Source organism: Carassius carassius, chromosome 2, assembly GCF_963082965.1.
Source record: "Carassius carassius chromosome 2, fCarCar2.1, whole genome shotgun sequence".
NCBI lineage: Eukaryota > Metazoa > Chordata > Actinopteri > Cypriniformes > Cyprinidae > Carassius > Carassius carassius.
The window spans coordinates 16183901-16206457 of record NC_081756.1 but is presented as its reverse complement, the minus strand read 5'-3'; the positions used below and the strand labels follow the sequence as shown (position 1 = coordinate 16206457).

The window sequence follows — 22557 nt, the reverse complement described above, 5'->3', positions numbered from 1 at the left end:
TCTACTTACCCAGCTATATCCACCTACTGTATACCTAGCTACCTACCTATCTATATCTACCTATACCTATCTACATACATACTAGGGATGAGTGAGTGTAGTCGACTAGTCGACAAAACAGAACAGCCGCTGTTAGTCGACATTGGAAATGCTAGTCAACTAGTCAAAATGTAGTAATTTTAATATTACTCTCTAAAAAAGACCTTGCATGCATGCGAGACTTCCGATTCATTAGTCACTATGGGGAAATAATGAGAAGAATAACAACTCGGTAAATGGCAAAACTATTTGCACTACAAACCAGTGTGTTCATAACTAAGATAATACATTAAAATAATATGGTAAGACACACCAATTTTCAATATCAATTAAGGCTATGCAATTAATCGAAGTAACATTTAAAGTAATCTTTTAGCTCAATGTGCGCACCTAAACAGTCAAATACATGCAAAATACAGCGCTTAGTGATTTTTTATGTATACCTTCGTCGGTCATGTAATAAATGTAAACGTAAAGTGTTGAGAATGAAAATACGTGTGTAACGGTAAATTGGATGTGTCGGTAGCTCTTAAAGTGACAGCAGGCTATTTTCCTGCTGTGTGCTTAATATTAATCAAACAACAAAAGACAAATTCAAAATCACACACTGCTCTTGAGTGAAGGACTTTTGTAGCTTTAATAAGAAACAAAAAAGTTTAATTCTTACAGTGATTTATTGGAGTTCTTTTGGACTATTGAAAAATAACACCCATTCACTTCCATTATGAAGCTTGGAAGAGCCGAGACATTTTTTAATATAACTCTGATTGGATTCATCTGAAAGAAGAAAATCATATACACGTAGGGTGCCTTGAGGGTGAGTAAGTCATGAGGTAATTTTCATTGTTGGAAATATCCCTTCAACTAAAACTCTCAGCTCCACTTGCATGTCCCGGAAACTCATATATATTCATTTATGCTCAGCCCACTGAAACAGAAAATCTCAGAAACGAAAATCGAGTAACACCGACCACGGATGTCACTGCCATTGTATGATTGGCAAAGAGGCCTCACGTGATTCAAGTTAGCAGTTATGCTTTTTCCAATGGTAAGTAATACAGACCCTGTCATCTCCCAATAATAAGACAATAGGCGTTTCTCAATGTCAAGGATACTTCCTTGGCAGGACTGGTCCTTCCAAGTCACTTCCTTCAGAGGCTAGGCGAGGCTTCTCTTTAGCATTCAGAGAACACGTAAATGGAACAGGCTAGCAAGTGCACGTAATTGCGTCATTACATCAGTAAAAAAGGTCCGTTTGAATAACGCTGTGAATAGTATAATATTAGCGTTAAATTACTTTGGACAACTTAACAAGGTACGGTTCAGTTAACCATTTGTATTTGTATTTGTATAATTTACAATATCAATACGGTAGTAATTAATTATGTTAAACCTGACTTATATTTACTACAGTTATAACAAATGTTTGGTAACGTAAATAAAAACCGTTAACGCTCCGACTCCGCTAACGTCGACATTTTTGAATTTTTGAACATGATAGCAAAGCTGCACGCATAGGATTGTGGGTGATTTGAGAGCGCGAGGAGCGCGAAGGATAGCCTACACATATGCATCCTTTCCTGTCTATAGGATATTTTTCGAACGAAGGACACAGTCCTTGGTTGAAATTCCGAGGATCCTCGACATTGGAACAGTCCTTCGACGGATGTCGATGACGTAGCATCCTTGAAATTCTGGCTTCCGAGGATCCTTCTTTGACATTAAGAAACACCTAATATCGGTCTATAGTCTTTGATAAAATAGTGTTTTGTTTACAAGGGTAACCATGGTAACCACGGTTTTCCAGCTTATCTAAAAACACCTCCTAATGTCAGAGAGTGAATTTGCATTTTCATTCAGTGTTTCTGCTGATTTTGTTGCCGTCAGTGTTGGCAATTTTGACGGTTTAATGGAAGATTAGAACAACTCAAATAAAAAGGTATCTGGAATTGTTTGTCCAAATTAATCACATATACACAGACAATGTTTCTGACTGTCCTCTGATGGTTTCTTTTAGACTAGTGGACAACAGAATTTCTGTTTAAACGACTTTGAAATTAGTCAGTGCACATACCTACCTATCTATCTACAAACATACTGTACCTACCTACATACCTACCTGTCCATTTATCCATTTATCTACCCACCTACCTATTTACCTACCTACCTCCATCTGTCCATCTATCGATCCATCTATCCACCTGCCTACCTACCTACCTAACAAATCATTTATTCATCCATCCTAAGCAACAGTGGAAACATTACACACTGCACCCCTTTCAAAAGCTCCCTTAAGTAAAACCCTAACCTTAACACAGTCACAACGGGATTAATACAAGTATAAAAGTGCCTAATTTAGAACCTAGAGGAACCCCATATTTATCTCATCTTGTTTTAAGCACCCTGTGAATGAGGAGAATAGAGGAATGGGGGCATCTGCAGAAGTCACATCACAGATTCAAGGTCACTGCACTCATTCTGACTCTGCACGAGTCTAATGGTTTTACTGAATTTACAGTAAAGAAAGTGTATACACTAATATCAAAAGTAATGTTCATTAAATAGGTGTTTAAGGTAGGTAATGCTAATGTAATACTTTGGGTAAATCAGCAGAGAAAAGAATAGAACGCCAAAGAGATGAGGGAGAAGGGGGGGAATAGAGGACAGAAGAAAGGTGAAACAAACTGTCAGAGCTGCCATTGCAGGCAACAAATAAAAAGCTTCCTCCAAACTCTGTCAGAGAGAAGTGTCAGATTCAGAGACTGCAGGGAAGGTATAAGCTAGAGCGAATGCCACCAGAGAGCTGCACCGTTTAACTAAACATCGGCCACATTTCTAAACCTCCTTCAAATAAATGACTGGACTATGACCCAGGGAGTTATAATTCATTGCATAGACAGTTGCCTTTCCCATAAACATCCTGAATTAATTTGTTATCGGGTAAATAGTTTATACGATGGGCACTATAAACATATTTTGGGGGCAGACCTAGAATGAGAGCCAGACAGCACAGCCACAGAGTGCTTGTAATCAGAATCAGAATCAGAATCAGAATCAGAATGAGCTTTATTGCCAGGTATGTTCACACATACGAGGAATTTGTTTTCGTGACAGAGCTCCGCAGTGCAACATAACAGCGACAGAACAAAAAACACAAGGAATAAAAAATACAAAAAAATACAAATAGGTGGGTAAGGATTGACAATATACAAATTGACAATGTATGGCAGGTATATTAAAAAGAGCATTTATGTATGTACATGTATATTATGTGGAAAAATTGTAACTGTACGCTAAGTATGTGTGTTTGGATAAATAAGTGTATGTGTATATAAATATAAATATAAGTAGTATAGTGTGTTCCATGTATGTACATGTATATTATGTGCAAAAGATTTACGTGTACGCTAAGTATGTGTGTTGGATAAAAAGTGTAGTGTATATAAATATAAATAGTGTAGTGTGTCCCACAGTTATTATCAGCTGTTCATAAGATGGATTGCCTGAGGGAAGAAACTGTTCCTGTGTCTGGTCGTTCTGGTGCTCAGTGCTCTGTAGCGTCGACCAGATGGCAACAGTTCAAAGAGGGAGTGTGCTGGATGTGAGGGGTCCAGAGTGATTTTAACAGCCCTTTTGCTCACTCTGGATAAGTACAGTTCTTGAATAGATGGGAGGGTTGTACCGATAATTCGCTCAGCAGTCCGGACTACCCTCTGTAGTCTTCTGAGGTCCGATTTAGAAGCTGAGCTGAACCAGACAGTTACTGAAGTGCAGAGGATGGATTCGATGATGGTGGAGTAGAACTGTTTCAGCAGATCCTGTGGCAGGTTAAACTTCCTCAGCTGGCGAAGGAAGTACAACCTCTGCTGGGCCTTTTTCACAATGGAGTCAATGTGAATGTCCCACTTCAGGTCCTGAGAGATAGTGGTGCCCAGGAACCTGAATGACTCCACTGCAGTCACAGTGCTGTTCATGATGGTGAGTGGGGGGAGTGCAGGGGGGTTTCTCCTGAAGTCCACGATCATCTCCACTGTTTTGAGCGTGTTAAGCTCCAGGTTGTTGAGACTGCACCAGACAGCCAGCTCTTTAATCTCCTGTCTGTAAGCAGACTCGTCACCGTCCTGAATGAGGCCGATGAGTGTGGTGTCATCTGCAAACTTCAGGAGCTTGACAGAGGGGTCCTTAGATGTGCAGTCATTAGTGTACAGGGAGAAGAGCAGTGGGGAGAGAACACAGCCCTGGGGAGCTCCGGTGCTGATTGTACGGGTGCTGGATGTGTATTTTCCCAGCCTCACTAGCTGCTGCCTGTCTGTCAGGAAGCTGTTGATCCACTGACAGACGGAGGTGGGCACGGAGAGCTGAGTTAGTTTGGGCAGGAGGAGGTTTGGGATGATCGTGTTGAAGGCAGAGCTGAAGTCCACAAACAGGATCCTCACATAGGTCCCCGGTCTGTCTAGGTGTTGCAGAACATAATGCAGTCCGATGTTTACTGCATCGTCCACAGACCTGTTTGCTCTGTAGGCAAACTGAAGAGGATCCAGCAAGGGTCCAGTGATGTCCTTCAGGTGGGCCAGCACCAGTTTTTCAAATGACTTCATGACTACAGACGTTAGAGCCACAGGCCTGTAGTCATTTAGTCCTGTAATTTTGGATTTCTTTGGGATGGGGATGATGGTGGAGCGTTTGAAGCATGAAGGGACTTCGCACAGCTCCAGCGATCTGTTGAAGATCTTTGTGAAGATGGGGGCCAGCTGGTCAGCACAGGATTTCAGACAGGCTGGTGTAACACAATCTGGGCCTGGTGCTTTTTTCCTTTTCTGCTTCCTGAAGACCTGGCGCACCGTATCCTCGCTGATCTGTATTGCAGGTGTGGGGGAGAGGGGGGATGCAGGAGGTGTGAATGGTGAGAGCGCTTGATTGGAGAGGTGTTCAGGGTGGGTTGCAGGAGTTGTGAGTGGTGTGAACAGTTGTTTGGAGAGGCATTCAGGGTTGGTTGCAGGAGTTGTGAATGGTGAGAGCGGTTGATTGGAGAGGTGATCAGGATGGGTTGCAGGAGCTGTTAATGGTGTGAATGGTTGTGTGGAGAGGCATTCAGGGTTGGTTGCAGGAGCTGTGAATGGTGTGAACGTTTGTTTGGAGAGGCATTCAGGGTTGGTTGCAGGAGTTGTTATTGGTGTGAACGGTTGTGTGGGGAGGTGTTCAGGGCAGGTGATGGGTGTTCTTTCAAACCTGCAGTAAAACTCGTTCAGATCGTCTGCCAGTCGTTGATTTTCCACAGTGCTGGGGGGTGGTGTCTTGTAATTGGTGATCTTCTTTAGGCTTTTCCACACTGATGCGGAGTCGTTCGAAGTGAACTGAGTCCTTATTTTTTCAGAATAATTCCTCTTTGCCACTTTGATCTCCTTTTCCAGTGTGTATTTAGCCTGTTTATACAAGACATTGTCCCCCTTCACGTAAGCATCTTCTTTGGCCTGACGGAGCTGTCTGAGTTTTGCAGTGAACCACGGTTTGTCATTGTTGTAATTTAGTTGAGTCTTGGTAGGAATACACATATCCTCACAGAAACTGATATATGATGTTACGGTCTCTGTGAGTTCGTCCAGATCGGTGGCAGCAGCTTCAAAAACACTCCAATCAGTGAGGTCAAAACAAGATTGTAAATCCTGCTCTGCTTCATTAGTCCATCTTTTTACAGTCCTTAATACAGGTTTAGCTGATTTTAGTTTCTGCCTGTAGGTCGGTATAAGATGAACCAGAAGGTGATCAGAACGTCCCAAAGCTGCTCGTGGAACAGAGTGAAATGCATCCTTTATTGTTGTGTAACAGTGATCCAATATATTACTGTCTCTGGTGGGACATGTAACATGCTGTCTGTATTTTGGCAGTTCACGGGAGAGATTGGCTTTATTAAAGTCCCCAAGAATGATTAAAACAGAGTCTGGGTGTTGTTGTTCTATCTCTGTGATGTGCTCAGCGAGTTCCTGTAAAGCTGAGCTCACGTGCGCTTGAGGAGGGATGTAAACACTCACCAGAATGAGCGAGTGAAACTCCCGCGGCGAATAGAACGGCTTGCAGTTAATGAAGAGCGTTTCGAGATTTGAGCAGCACGTCTTCTTTAACACAGTTACATCTGTACACCACCGTTCATTGATGTAAAAGCATGTCCCGCCGCCGCGCGATTTCCCCGTTGATTCTGCGTCGCGATCCGCTCTAAACAGCTGAAAGTCCGGCAGATGGAGCGCGCTGTCCGGTATGGTGTCATTCAGCCAAGTTTCCGTGAAACACAGAGCAGCAGAGTGAGCGAAATCTTGATTTGTCCGAGAGAGCAGAAGCAGTTCGTCCGTTTTGTTGGGTAGAGAGCGGAGATTTGCCAGATGGATGCTAGGCAACGGCGTTCGAAATCCGCGTTTTCTGAGTCTCACGAGCGCTCCCGCTCGCTTTCCCCGCCTGCGCGTCCTCTTGAAGCGTGTGATCAGGGCAGCCGCTCCGCCGACAAGAATGTCCAGCAAAACATCAGAATAGTCGAAAACCGGTGAAATATCGGGAGATGTGTGTTGCCGAATATCCAGCAATTCGTCCCTGGTGAAACTGATTGCAGGAATATAACTAAAGACAGGACAAACTAACAAAAACACAAAAACAACTGCAGAGCACGTCACGGAGGCAGCCATCCTGTATCGGCGCCACTCCGAAAATGGCGCCGATAATCGGCGTAGCTAATCTGATGCATATTAATGGCGTAGCTAATCTGATGCATATTACACGCAAAACTGCCAAGTGCTGGCTGAAATAACCCACTGCAATCAGATTGTCTGGTTCAACACATCTTCCAGGAGTAAAAGTGCATAGTTGTTTTTTATTATTTTTTTTTATAAGTGCGCCTGGAAACAAAGCCGTTTACAAGGTACCAGACTGATCACATCCCATTTCTCTTCCTTTATTCTACTTTGTAAGCTCCAGCTCTGGTTTCAGCATCATATATCACTAACACTTCATATGTGTTGCTGAGCGATACTTACTGGTGGCGTCAAATCTCTGCAAGATAAAAGTTTCGATTGAGGCACTCCTGCAAGAACCATAATAATAATTAGATCCATGTATCTGTTTTGTTGAGTCATAAAATTACAAACAGAATATACTGTAATAATCCAGTCCTTATTACTTTCCAGACAGACTACAAATAATTTTCTGCTGTTTTTAAAACAGTTCCTAAATGGCATGTAAAACGAAACATTGCATTTAGTATCTTGCATGATAGTCAGACTGCCTCTTCCTGTTTAAGTAGGTGGTGACTCTTATGTCGTTTTTCCACTGTGTGGTACGACTCAGCTCGGTACGGCTCAGTAACAAAAGTAAAAAGTCTGGATTTGCAAGACTAACGCCTACAGTATAAGTGAAATAAAAACAGCACCACTGGTACTCAAGCATATAATTGAGTATATCAAATGTAGAAGACTCTCAGAGGCGTTCAGAGTAGTAACAAAAAGCTCTCTTACTGACAGCCCTGTCCCTCAGGGATACTCTTTCAGAGAACCATCTGAAACTCACACCATCACTGACATCACACAGAAGGTGTGGACACATTTGGTGAACTCTGATGTATGAGTTGGTTGAATCTAGAACACGCTAAGAGAGCAGATAAGTGAAAAACCTACTGCTCTTAAATCATCTGCTTCATACATCAAATAACTCCGGACATAAGGTAATAATTGACCCAATGTGAAAGGCGAAACTTTGGAAAAATCTGTAATAGCGAAATAGAGCTGTAGCTGGCAGAACATGATCTATCCCATAGTATTTATTAAATTATTAGAATTGTATATTATGTATAAGTTTTTTTCACCATTATTAAGCCTGCTTATAAGCATAACACTAGGTAACCCAAAACCCAATGGCTAGGCCTATATATTTTCTTTTAGAATCCACAAGCATAACATATAGTTATAACCCAATAAAATTAAATAAAACTAAACCAAAAATTGTTTATTCTAGATTTCTATGGCATCATATGTGAATCTGAGGCAGTTTTCATTACCCCAAATCTTCAAATACAAGTGCTGATAATAGAAAATAAACCAGTAAAAAATTGCATGATGCAGCCGAACAAGATCATCAATCCAAAAAAAAAAATGATTATGTTGCTAAAACTCACCAAAGCAAGCAGATTTCCAAGCCACATGTCAGGCTGACTCCATGCTTTTCGTGGGTGCTGGAGCTTACAGCAAAACACAATAACCCTGTCCAAACACTGACACAAGTGCACACACAGACAGCCACTCAACAAAACCATAAACAGCTTTTTTTCCTGAAGAATGTGAGGAGTTCCTGTAGTGTGACAGAGTCAGGAGGTGTTTGTGACCGCATTGTCATGGAAAGAGCTGCAGACTGAAACAAAAATGCTGCTTCTTTTCCCCTTTAATTTCATTCAACATTTTTTAAGTATGTTTACACCCTAGGACTTACTAGTGTTTTATCTAGGCTTCATATTATTTACCTGCACTGTCTTTTGAATGGATGGGCACAGAGGGCCTGTATTTTATGATGGAGAGATGACAAATATCCTGGCTGAAGCTCAGCAAGATCATAGTCTAAAACAAATGACCAAATTCTGCTCCAAACTGCTCAGAGCTCCACAGAGGGGGAGCCTCAGACCCAATAACCTGGTTAAGCTACATAATACATAGCATACATCGGTATATATTTATTATATTTATTATAATATATATATTATATATTATTTATTTATTATATTATATATTTCACCCTCCCGGCTTTCTGCAATGGTTTCATCTTCACTTCCTTCCCCTAAACTGTTTGCATCTTTGGATGCTAACAGTGCTACTGATACATTCTGCTCCACTCTTCCATCTTGTTTAGACACTGTTTGCCCCTTATCTTCCAGGCCAGCCCGTAACACCCCTTCTGCCCCTTGGTTATCTCATGTTCTACGCGAACACCGTTCTAAGCTTAGAGCTGCTGAAAGGGTGTGGCGCAAATCCAGAAATACTACTGACCTTATTATGTATCAGTCACTCCTATCTTCTTTCTCTGCTAATGTCTCCACTGCTAAAATGACATACTACAATAACAAAATTAACAATTCGTCTAACTCTCGCATGCTTTTTAAAAAATTTTCCTCACTTCTTTGTCCTCCCCCTCCTGCTTCATCTCTAATAGCTGACGACTTTGCAACGTTTTTCATTAATAAAATTAAACACATTAGTGCACAATTTTCCACACCACAATCAGTCAAGCTCATATCACCAGCAAACTTACACTCATTTACATCCTTCTCTTCACTCTCTGAGGCAGAAGTCTCAAAACTCATCCTTTCTAATCACCCTACAACTTGCCCGCTTGATCCTATTCCATCTCATCTCCTTCAAGCCATTTCTCTTGCAGTTGTACCTGCACTCACTCACATCATCAACACATCCCTCCACACTGGTGTTTTTCCCTCATCATTTAGACAGGCAAGTATAACTCCACTACTTAAAAAACCCAACTTCAATCCATCTCTTTTAGAGAACTACAGACCAGTTTCCATTCTTCCTTTCATTGCAAAAACACTTGAACGAGCTGTGTTCAACCAAGTCTCTACATTTCTCACACACAACAACCTCCTTGACAGCAACCAATCTGGCTTCCGAAGTGGACATTCAACTGAGACTGCCTTGCTCTCAGTTGTTGAAGCTCTAAAACTGGCAAGAGCGGAATCCAAATCTTCAGTACTTATCCTGCTTGATCTGTCCGCTGCTTTTGACACGGTTAACCACCAGATCCTCCTATCAACCCTACTGGCAAAAGGCATCTCAGGAACCACACTTCAATGGTTTGAGTCTTACCTACTAGATAGGTCCTTCAAAGTATCTTGGAGAGGTGAGGTGTCCAAGTCACAACATCTAACTACTGGGGTGCCTCAGGGCTCAGTAGTTTTAAGCACCTTTCTTTCGGAACATGCTGCACAACTCCTTGTTCAAGCTCTTGTTCTGTCCAGGCTGGACTATTGCAATGCCCTCTTGGCAGGTCTTCCAGCCAATTCTATCAAACCTTTACAATTAATTCAGAACGCAGCAGCAAGATTAATTTTTAATGAGCCAAAAAGAATACATGTCACACCTCTGTTTGCCTACAAAACTACCACTGGCTCTGCACGAATTTACCTAAATTTGTTACTTCAGACTTATGTGCCCTCTAGAAGCTTGCGTTCTGCAAGTGAACGTTGCTTGATTGTGCCATCCCAAAGAAGCACAAAGTCACTTTTACAGACTTTTAAATTAAATGTTCCCTCCTGGTGGAATGACCTCCCCAACTCAATCCGGAGTCCTTAGCCATCTTCAAGAATCGACTTAAAACACATCTCTTCCATCTTTATTTGACCCTCTAACTTTAACACTCACTATTCTAATTCTATTCTTTAAAAAAATCTAACTACCTTTCTAATCTTTTTATATTCTATTTTCTTTTCATTAATTATGCAATTGTACGTTGATAGCTTGACTATCCAACGACTAAGGGTCTGCTTAGAGGCAGGAAACCCTTTTTAGTAGGACCGTAGCAAACAAGCAGTTGGTTGAATTATCTCCACAGGGCAGCTCTGTGGACGTATGCGTCCAGCGCTCGAACTGGACACATACAGTTTAGCTTCTCCTGGTCTGGCTCCCTGAAAGGGAGGAGGGCAGAAGGCCTGTAGTACTATGGGTTGTGGAACTTTACTTTGGAACAGAGGGAACTTTAGGAACATAACCCGCTCGAGGGTATAAGAATGCTTTGGCCATACCAGGGGCAAAGTCTAAGTAGTTAGGGGCCACCAAGGGGCCTGAACCTCTAACACCACAACCAGGTCCCACGGGGGAATACGGGACCGTACTTTAGGTCCCAGCCTCAGTGCACCATGAAGGAAACCTGTAACTAGGGGGTGTCTACCCACTGACTGACCATTGAAAGGGACATGGTAAGCAGCTATGGCCGCCACGTACACCTTTAAAGTGGAGTGAGTTAACCCCGCAGAGAGCCTAGCTTGTAGAAACTCCAGAACTGTACCAACTGGGCAGTTAACAGGGTCAAGCTGGCGGTCTCTGCACCATGAGGAGAAGAGTTTCAACCTCAGGGCGTACAGTTTCCTCGTAGAGGGAGCTCTGGATTGGAGGAGGGTCTCAACAACCTCGGTTGAGAGACCGGAAGCTATGAGCTGTGCCCCCTCAGGGGCCACACCCACAAATTCCACAACTCCGGGTGAGAGAACAGATCTGTCCTGATCGGAATCTCCCATGGAGAGCCGTCGAGGAGAGATCTGCGAGCCATAATGGGCCCGACCAGAACAGGACTACTAATAACAGACGGACCCCGTCCCGGCGTACTCTCGCCAGAACTCCCGGGAGCAGAGCAATAGGGGGAAATGCGTACAGACGAAGCCTCGGCCAGGTCTGTACCATAGCATCCAGTCCCAGAGGAGCTGGATGAACTAGAGAGAAACAGAGGGGACATTGCGATATCTCTTGAGTCGCAAAGAGGTCCAAAAACTCTCCAAATCTACTTCACCACCTCGGGGTGAAGCCCCCCGGGCCTCGGGCCCTGTCTTGACAGTATGTCTGCTCCCACAGTCAATCTCCCAGGAATATACACTGCTTCGAACAAGAGGAGTTTGTCCTGGGGCAACAGAAGGATCTGGTGTGCCAGCTTGTACAAGGGACGCGAATGCAGATCTCTCTGGTGACTGATATAAGAAATCGCCAATGTGTTGTAGGTGCGCACCAACACATGGTGACCTCTCAGGTCTGGGAGGAAATATTTCAATGCTCGATGCACAGCTAGCATCTCTAGACAACTGGTATGCCATGCCAGATGGCGACCGCTCCTCAGACCACGGGCAGGGTGGCCACTCATGACTGCACCCCAACTGGTGAGGGATGCGTCTGTCGCTAGCGTTACACGGCGACAAGGAGCTCCCAGCACCGGGCCCTGATTCAAGAACCAAGGTTTCTTTCATATGTCTAAGGCACGAAGGCATCGCCGCGTGACCTTGATACTTCGTAATGGATTCCCCCTTGGGGAAAATCCCTTGGTCTTGAGCCACCACTTGAGGATCTCATGTGCAGGAGGCCAAAAGGTATCACGTTGGACGCAGCTGCCATAAGCCCTAACAGTCTCTAAAACTGTTTGACAGTGAGTGACTGGCCTTCTTTGACTCTCTCGACTGATGTGAGGATCGACTCGATCCGAGCAGGAGACAGACGTGCCTGCATCGTGGTCGAATTCCACACTACGCCTAGATAGGTGGTTCTCTGAACTGGAGAAAGTACATTCTTCTTGGCGTTTAGTCTCAAACCCAGCTCCCCCATATGTGCGAGAACGACATCTCGATGTCGAACCGCCATTTGCTCTGATTGAGCTAAAAAATCAACCAATTGTCGATATAGTTCAGAATGCGGATGCCCTGCATACGGAGGGATACCAGAGCCGCATCTACACATTTCGTGAACGTGCGGGGTGAGAGTGCGAGGCCAAAGGGAAGTACTCAATATTGGTAGGCTTTACCCCCAAAAGCGAACCTCAGAAAATTCCTGTGTTGTGGAAGGATGGATATGGAAGTATGCATCTTTGAGATCTATTGTGACAAACCAGTCCTCGGATCTGATTTGAGTCCTCGGATCTACAATCTGTTTGACAGTGAGCATTTTGAACTTCAGTGACATTACTGAGAGGTTTAGATGACATAAGTCTAAGATCGAACGCAACTCCCCATCCTTCTTTGGAACTATGAAATACCGGCTATAAAACCCGGACTCCCTGTCTAGAGGAGGGACCACCTCGATGGCCTCCTTACTTAAAAGGGTATTCACTTTTTGTTCCATAACCAGAGCCTGCAGGGGGCAGACTATTGTCGGTGTAACCCCGTTGAATGTCGGCGGTGGATGGCCGACGATAGCCTCTTTCTACTGTGCGCAGGACCCATTGAGATACATTGGCAGTAGTTTCCACGCTGCTAGCTAATGTACTAAGGGAATCAGTCTTTCTAGACTGATCTCTGGTGTAAGAGGCCCCCGAAGGGGAGGCGAGCATCCCAGCTCCGCTACGCTCACGGGTGGAAATAACTGAGTAGTGCTCGCTGGAGGCCGCTGCACCCTGAAACTCTGGCAGGGTTGGCAGACCCATCTCCCGAGGGCACTGAGGTGAGACGGGCACCATGTAATGAGGTGGACACCGCTCTACCCCAGTAGGGGCTGCCCTCTGTAGTCGTGGGAAGAACCGAAGCTCGGGCTTCCGAACCCCGGAATCAGGCAGATCTGGTGGGTAAGGTAGGAGATAAGGACGTGCCCGTCTCCATACCTTCCAGCAGATCGATCTGCGAACCCAACGAATGCCGGCGCGGCTTCGCGGAAAGCGGAACCGGCATCGCGAGGAACGCTGGCGAAGGCTCACTTCTCGAAGAGAGCCCTCCGTGATCGAAGCGTCCGCATTGGCATTCGTTCACAATGCGGACAGTCTGTCCCCCGAGAGCCGACTCAGCATGCTTCGATCCCAGGGAAGCCACGCACAAACCGTGTGTATCCCCACTCGTAATGTAGCGAGGGCAGGGAGGAACACACAATCTGTAATGTGGCTTGGAATCGCCTTCAATATGTTGGTCTTTGCTTCTACTTTTGGCATATTGAGCTGTTTTAATGATCTTTTAATGGCAAAGGGACAGACAACAATAAATAGGACCAACGGGACAGACTTTGACATGCACACACAGAGCGCTTGCTGACAGACGCGAAGCTGAAGCCAGCTGCACGGCACGTGCTTTTATAGCTTCCTGGTCGCTACGTCACCCCGCCCGTGATGTCACGCCTTTCCGATGGACAGATTGCACGCGATATTCAGAGTCGGTCTCGTCAGGGACGTTCCCCAAAGCGCTTCGACGCAGCTCGAGTTCCTGAAAAGGAATTTCCACTTCTTAATAATAGATTTCACTGTGCTTCTAGTCATTGATAAAGCCTTTGAATTGTTTTGTATCCCTCTCCTGATTGAATTTTCAAGTCATTTTAGGAGGGGGGGTCTTTTTCCAACTCAGTGATTCCGTTTTATAGTTCTGACATGTTGGTGTTATATCTTTCACTTGGAAGTTATAAGTTTCACTGAGTAAATATAGCTGGATAAAACAAGAACAGTTTCTGTCTTCATTTCAGGCTTCAAAGCAACAAAATGTGATTATTTTAAAGGGAGTGATTCATTTCTTTACCCACTGTATATCTAACATAATATAAATAGAAAGTATCCTCCAACATCACATGTATAATATAATATAATTGTAGAGGGTTTGCAAACATAGAAATGACGAAGTCTGGGTGGCGAGCAAGCACTCTTTATTGACCAAAATATAGCAAAATAAACTCCTTAGGCACACTGTCTCGTATAAACTCGAAACCAAAACAGTGCAAACACACCATCCGTGCTGCAACAGTCCTTTTTCTCTCCCAGGTCTGGGAGCCGCTTAAATCCCATCTCTCCGCCAATCACTGGAATTAGAGACAAGTGTTAGTTATGCAATTGACCGCCTTGCTTTAAAGCCCCCCCCCAACTTTAGCCCCGCCCACAATAACATAATATAAGTGTTTCTCAACTGTTGGGTCGCAATCCAAAAGTGGGTCGCAAGACTATTCTGAGTGGGTCGTGGCATGTACAGTCAATGAAACAAGATCAACTACACAAAACGTAATTCTAAATATTTTTTGATGCAAGACTTATTTTGAAAGACGTGTGTGAAAGCTGATGACATTTCTGTTAGATGCAGTTTAAGTAAATAGAACCTGAGAAAAAAGTGATTCAGTATTTGCGGTCAGATGAGATGATGTCAGGCTTAATTTTAGTCTCATTATTTTATCATTATTTTCGTAACTTTTTTTGAAATAAAAAGTCTCTCACCTCAGAAAAACAAACTATCCTGTCCTGTCAGATGTTATACTGTGCTTGTAGCGCACACTCTTCAATTGTACGTGCAAATGCGGCAGCGTGCTATATATCACTTCACTAAATCACAAAAGAAACTATGAGCGTGCAACGTGTGAAATAAAAGTAAAGTACAAATAAATCACATAACCGATACTTCATGTGTTAGCTGGAAAGTATTTGTATGAAGGAATGATAATCATTATTTTCAGGAGCAGTTTCTATGTTTCATTAACAGTTCATGTTTTGTGCATTCACGATGAAAATGGTTGTTTTCATAACCCAAAAATGGCATGTTATTTTCACTTTGTGTTATTTTGTATGTTTAAATGACTGTAGTGGCTCATACCAAATAAAAAAAAAACTCATTTAAGACTGCTATGAAATAGCCTTATCTTGTAGGCTGTTTGTTATAAGTACTAGTCATATTATTATTTATGTGTATCGTAAGTAAATGGGGATGGTATGTGCCCTTGAGCAATATTGAGCGAACCCCCAACTGCTCCTCGGGCGCCGCAGCATAAATGGCTGCCCACTGCCCCTTAAAGAGGAATATATTTATTTTCTAAAGTGAAATTAACTTTAATGTACATTAACCATTAGAGGAATGAATAATTCATCCAAAAAGGAAGTCATCCTTTGTGGCAGACAATGCACCATGCCCTAGTGTTTGTTGAGGTGTGCACTGATATCAGATTAGCTATTCAGATCAATAGTACTGCACTGCCAGGAGAAGAGGGAATCACTCCTATCACGGCACACATTTCCACTGACATCACCACCAATGGGATTGCAGAAAACATTTTAGGGCTGGGAGTATGCAGCAGTATTAAGGACAGTCAGATCAACTGAAATATCAGCATACTGCATATTTAGGCAGGGTGTGTCTGTGCCAGTCCACCACAGTAAATACATATTTCAAGAGGCTTTTCCCAAAGATCAGCACTTATCACAGCTGTTAGAGTGAGGTTAGTTTCCATAGCTAGATTACTAATGGAAAAGGTAGGGTTGATGGAGAGAAAAGAGCGAATGAGGCCGGACTTGTGCTTAAAATAGCACATATGAGAAGCCAGGAGTGGTAAGTATACCAGTTATGTCCTGAATCTCTCTTTTCTACAAACCACAGGCATTCGAGAGCCCACAGAACATTCTCAAAATCTTATCGACAGCTAAAAGTGACAAACTTCCTCTCTCACTTAACATATTTGGCCATGATCTTTATCTCTTGGGCACTCAAACAAGAGGTCTGTAAGCTGGTAAACTAATAACTAGACCCCTTTGTGACACAAAACTCAAATGTCTCTTCTGGCTTCTGGTTAATCAGAGCCTGGACCTCGCACAGGGCCTCCATGCACAGTGGCCCTAATGAGAAGCATCAATCAACCCTGGCAGCAACATTTACTTACCTGTCATCTGCATGAGAGATGGTCTTCATGGCCGTGTGCGATATTCCTACGAGAGTCCAACATTCTGAATCCATGAGCCCACCTCTATATGGAGAACACGGAGTGATAACAGGGAAATCAAGGCAGGCGGTTGAACTTCGTAATATTTTTCACCTGGGTTTGATTCAGCAGGCAGCAGAGCATTCTAAATAAACAGCAAACCCTCGTTCTCTCCGCTGGTGTTAGCAAGTAACAGAATGAGATCCGTCTCAGTGGGGCATGTAAATCTGAGCTCGCTTAACCCTCACAGCACTGATGAGGAAGAAATCCCAGCTCAGCTTACTGACATATGGGAAGACACAGAAATTAATGGAAAGGAATAGGAGAGGAACAGGTGTCGTGTTACGCATTTTAATGGAATAGTGAGAAAATTTTAAAATTCTTGATACTAATGTAAAATGATTTTAATTTATTGTATATTTATTGCTAGTAATGACTAATCAAAAAAAAAAACTACTTCATCCATAACAGCACTTCACACAAGCTTCCTATTCCACTGAATGATTCAGGTTCCTTATTGATTCCATTAACATTCCACTGGTTTTATGTTTATTGTGAGTTGGACATGAAAGTATTTGCAGTGCAGTGAGTAAATCAAGAACCACTCAAGAACAAGTTTACTGAATGATTCAAACCAGTAACTAAGGCTGCATTTGAAATTGCATACTCTCTGGGTAGGATTGGGTATCGCTTGAATTATATCGATTCTGATTCTTATTGATTCCTAGTTTCAAATCCAATAGAATGAAAAAAAATGCAGACTACTTAAATGTTTGTCTTTTTATTATTTTATTAACACCCAATCTTTCTCCTTCATCACTTCAATTTAATGTGACCACTGAAACAATTTATTTGTCTGAGAGGCTGTGAATTTTGTTACAAATATCATTTAGCATACAAAAACCATACGAATGACCTGCGTTGACCTCTTAACCACCTGCCCTTAGAGAAAGCAGGAAGTGGGCAAGCTAAAGTATATTTGGTGCAAATAAAAGGAAGAGAAGCACTCACTGGTCGTGTAAAATGAAGTCAGTGTTTTCGGAGGAGATATGTCCCGTCACAGGATGCCTGAACGTCGTCGTCCTCTGGTTGTGGCTGCATCCGGGAAGAAAAGGGAGGCAAATAGGGAAAAAAAAACAAGAAAAGAAAAAACAACATGAGCAATCCAATATTAATCATGTTTAATTTGGCATTTCCCTACCCCCTGTGTGTACTGTAGCCGTAAGAGCAACATTCAACAGGAATACACTAAGTTTGAGGAATTCTGCTGACTTTCCCGCAGGAGTGCAGAATGTGTGACAGCGCTGAAGTCTGGCCAAGTCCACTCATATTGTTTAACACAAAGTGTTGGGCTAAGCACAAACCGCTGCAAAAATTTATTTCAATTACACAGACTCATTCAGTGTTTTAACTAGAGTATTAAAAACATCTCACTGTCATCAGGTGTAAGAAGACAGAGACGGGGCTTCTAAGGGTGAGAGGACATTAAAATAACACACATAATATGCCTGCTGTCATCAATTCAGTCATTCATTCTTTCTTCACACTGTGTGTTTGGAAAGAGCAAGAGTGGTGGTAATTTGATGAGTAAGGAGAACCCCAAGTGAGTAAATTAGGTCCTATATGAGGGGAAAAGGCTCCACCACAAGTCACTTATCTATCATAATTTCCATTATGAACCTATATTTCATAGCGACTCTCTGTGGACTTAAAGCTGATAAAAGAACAGACATAGCCATGCTTCAGGTGCTCTAGCAGTCATACAGCAAAGCGAAGATGTCCTTCACTGTAGGTAAGAACAGATGTTAGAAATAAAACTAATAAAAAAAAGCTGAAATAAAACTTAAACTGAAAAAAAGTTTGTAAACACTATTTTAAAGACCAGTTCTCACTAGTTAATAGTGAATATATGTTCCCTAATCTAAAGTGTTACCGAAAGTATTAAAATGACCAAAGCTAAAACTGCAATAAATAGAAAAGCTCAACAGAAATCATAAAACAAATTTCAGTAAAACTATCATATAAAAAAAGCCAATATAAAATGTTACTAATAGCATATAAATAATACTATAATGACTGGTAAGGATCAGGCATGGGCACGGAAATAAATGCAATGATAAAATGAGCAATAAAAAAAATAAAAAATAAAATAAAGATAGGCCTATTTCTGAGCCGCTAAAATCCAACTGCTATGCAAATGTGCCATTTATTTATATGTATATACAAAGTTCTGTCATGAAACTCTGGATGGTGCATAATGACATCATTATTCACATGGCACAGCTGATTGGCTCTTTTTGTATCAGCAGCCAATGGGCTTGCTTCTCAACATTCACATACTTGCTAGTGCTTGCTGTAGCACTTGCAACGCTTCAGAAATCCACCTCCTGGGCTCGCCATTTAATTATTTCAATGTTCTTAGCTTCAAGGAACTGCTTTATCCGTTTTGCATTGTGAAATGTCATTATCTTGCATGAAAATTGCAGGCTGCTTGGGAGATGCTACAAGGGAAGGAGGTTGCTGAAGGAGGTTCAGATAAACATTTTCATTCACTTTGACATGTAGCTGTATAAGAGGCCCAACTCCTGCTGCACAAAACATCCCCCAAACCATGACACTTCCTCCTCCACCTTTCTCTTCTTTACTCACTTGGGGTTTCAGTCTTTCCCCAGTTTAATGCCAATAATACACTAATGTTTACATTAGGGCTGTGCAAAAAATCTAATGTGATTTTCATGCGCATATTGTCAGTAAAGGCACTTCTGTGATTAGTAGTATATCTCTAGCATGTGCGTTCAGATCAGGATTGCCAGGTTTTCAAAACAAAACCTGCCCAATTATTTCTCAAAACTAGCCCAATTGCGTTTCCGGGCGATAAAATACACATTTTTTGGCGGGGTTCCCTTGGTAAAACTTGCATTTTAGGGGCTAATCATCATGTTATTTGTATTGGGGTCGCTTCGACACGTGGATATGAAAAACAACCGCAGACTTGGCAACACTGGTTGGCCTTTAATACACAGAGCCGTAGTTCACAGAAAATCCACACAAAATCGTTTTCAAAATCAGAGGCTATTCTTTGTCGATTTTGAAAGCGATTTTGTGTAGTTTGATTTTGTGTTGTGTAGTAAATGCCGCTCCACCTGAACCAGTGTTGCCAAGTTGGCAAGGTTGTTTTTCATGTCCACGGGTTGAAGCGACCTCAATACCTATAACGTGATGTTTAGCCCCTAAAATGTGAATTTTACCAAGGCAACCCTGCCAAAAAACGTGTATTTTAACCCCGGGACACAATTTTTATCGGGGAACCTCCTGGAAACGAGATAGGGCTAGTTTTGAGAAGCAAGTGGGCAGGATTTGTTTTGAAAACCTGGCAACCCTGGTTTTTTGCACAGCCCTATTTCCCATCAGACCCAAATAAATTAAACTTGCTCTCATCAGTAAAGTGAACTTTGGACCAGTTCTCCCTCTCCACACAACATGCTCCGAGCAAAGGTGAGCTTAGCCTTTTGATTCTTTCTGCTGATGAGTGGCTTGGTCACTGCAGAGCATGCTTTCAGTCTGATTTCTCTTAAACGTGCCAAGACAGATCCATACACTGTTCAGCACTGAACTAGTGAAAATTCCAGCTGCAGTGATGCAGCTAGATGCACTTGTCTTACGTGGATGAGAACTATTTGGAGAACATGAATGAGTATTGTGGTAAAGCTGCAATATTTCAGAAATGTATGTTTGCACTAGAGTAAAATGGCTGCCCACTGTTACAAGTGTGTGTGTGTTCACTACTCACTGCTGTGTGTGTGTGCACTTGGATGGGTTAAATGTAGAGCACAAATTCTGATTATGGGACACCATTCTTGGCAACATGTTACGACAATGGCATAATACTTGAAACTTCTTTGTTATTCTTGATCTCTGTAAGGACTTCCTAAATGCAAGAAGCAAAGCAAATGCAAGAAAGAGTTGTTGCGCTTATCCAAGAGTACAACGGCTTCCTCTCAAAGACTGAAGAACAAAACGCAGTTCATTATGCAGATCGTCAGAGAGCACCAAAATCTGTTTCCAGGACCCCGCAAGAGTACTGTGGAGTACTGTGGACTTGCCAGATCATCATAAATATCTAGATCAGATTTCAGTTTTGTTTCACTTGTTTGTTTCAAGTTCACTTTCTTCACCAGTTTTGACATTTATGCCTTTATTTCAGTAGGGCAGTAAGTGAACAGGAAGCAAAGTGGGAGAGACAGAGTGTGACGGGATCGGGAAAGGTCTAAAAAAAAAAAAAAAAAAAAGGTTCTAAAAACATTGTTCTGTGTTCTCATTTTTAACCTAATTCACAGTTTAATCATGGTCTTGTATATTTATTAATTACATGATGTTATGGTCATTAAGAGAGAGCAGAACATTCCAGGTACACATACAAGGCAAGCAACACTGAATAGAAGAGAAATTATTTTTCCTCTAGGAAGTCTAAAGAGAAGACAGGAAATTATATGAGCTGGACTCTAACCTTTGCTGCCTGCATGGGAAGAACAGCACAGAATGATCAACCCGCTACACAAAACATTAACAGCAAGTGATCTATATCACGAGATATATGAAACATCCCCCCACAAACAGCCTCTTAAAAGCCTTTCTTCCATGGTGGTGGCACATTCACCATGACAAGAAAGCATAGGCATGCGCCTTTCACGGTACACTGTCAGATTTAACAGGGTGTGAAAAAATGCTTATCTGCCTCTGCGAAACATGTCATCATATACACCCCCAGTGTCACAACATTGTCAAGTTCATTCTTCAGTGAACAATGATACCACAGGATTCCGAGGTCCAAACATCCTCATAAGATCAGATTCAGCTGAATGCAAACATGTCTTCAAACACTACAACAAGCTTTGATCTCTAATTGAACATTTAGTGCATCAGCAAACTCTGCTGAATAAAAGCTTTTCAGTGGCTGCATGAAAGAACACTTGACATTAAAACCGTGTACTACAAAGCCTTCACTACAACAATGGTTTTATCCATGTTTGTCGCACCCTGATCCAGCTCTTGAATAAACACTATCCTGAGGTCAATTCTGCTAACTCATCTGTAAAATTAATATGTCATGATCAATATCATCACAACAAAACCACATAAAAAAAATCAATGCAAGGAAAATATACAATGAAATTCAGTAACACTATCAAAAACAAAACACAACAAAAAACTGTGTGAAAAAAAACTTTAAATAAACATTAGCAAATAACGTTGCTCCTGAAGTGCTGCATCCTGAGCATGGTCTGTCCATCATTGTAATGACTGCAACCAGGCCTGTCTGTTTTAGTTGTGCCATTCACATCTGAAAGGAGTCAGACCTGCCATCAGACTCCATTATATTACATTTGCCATTTTTAAGGGAATTTTTGAAACTTGCCCCCACAGAGTCAATAGGACTTTGGTATAAGAAGCTGAATAAGGCATTCTGATGGATTATTTATAATAGCTATATTTGATTTCACAAAGTGACTTAAAGCACAATCAATGTAAACGAATCATGTAGAATGCATGATTAAAATAACTGGAAAAAGTTAAAAAAAAAAAAAAATTATATATATATATATATATATATATATATATATATAGACACACACACACACACAAACACAGACACATATAATCACATCATAATGAGAAAGGTAGCCTATATGCAACTTTTCATCTCATAATTCAACTTAAGTTGTCAGAGTTGCAAGACATCTTGCCAGATGCAAATTTTTAATTGCTTCTATCCTATTGACAACATTATAAACATTATATAACATTGAAAACTCTTCACATCATGACACAATTAACCATTATTTTAGAACACCAAAAACAACAAAACCAAATTAAGTGCTGATTATCTGAGAAGTCATCAAGCTCTAGGTCACAAAACAAACCAGACGTGAAATCTTTCCAAAAATGATGATTCACACAAGGTACTGTACCTCGCTCAGTCGTCATCAGCCTGGCAGGCACAGACTGGGGCACCTTCCTGCAATGGGCTACAAAAACACAAGCACATTTCCTCTTTCACTAACTTTGTTCCGAAAGCATCATGCCATGTGCTTTGCTAAACTACATCGGCTCTATGAAATAGTTTAACTATTTTCCACTGTTA

At 42.0% G+C, this 22557-nt stretch overlaps 1 protein-coding gene across 1 annotated transcript in view; it reads right to left on the bottom strand.

The window, feature by feature from the left end:
• The window catches only part of LOC132104422 (pleckstrin homology domain-containing family A member 7-like), a 99615-nt gene that overhangs the window by 32327 nt on the left and 44731 nt on the right, over positions 1 to 22557 (bottom strand). Inside the window, exon 4 of the mRNA XM_059509889.1 lies at positions 17427 to 17510. Coding sequence (XP_059365872.1) covers positions 17427 to 17510 — 84 coding nt within the window. The remainder of the gene's footprint in view (positions 1 to 17426; positions 17511 to 22557) is intronic.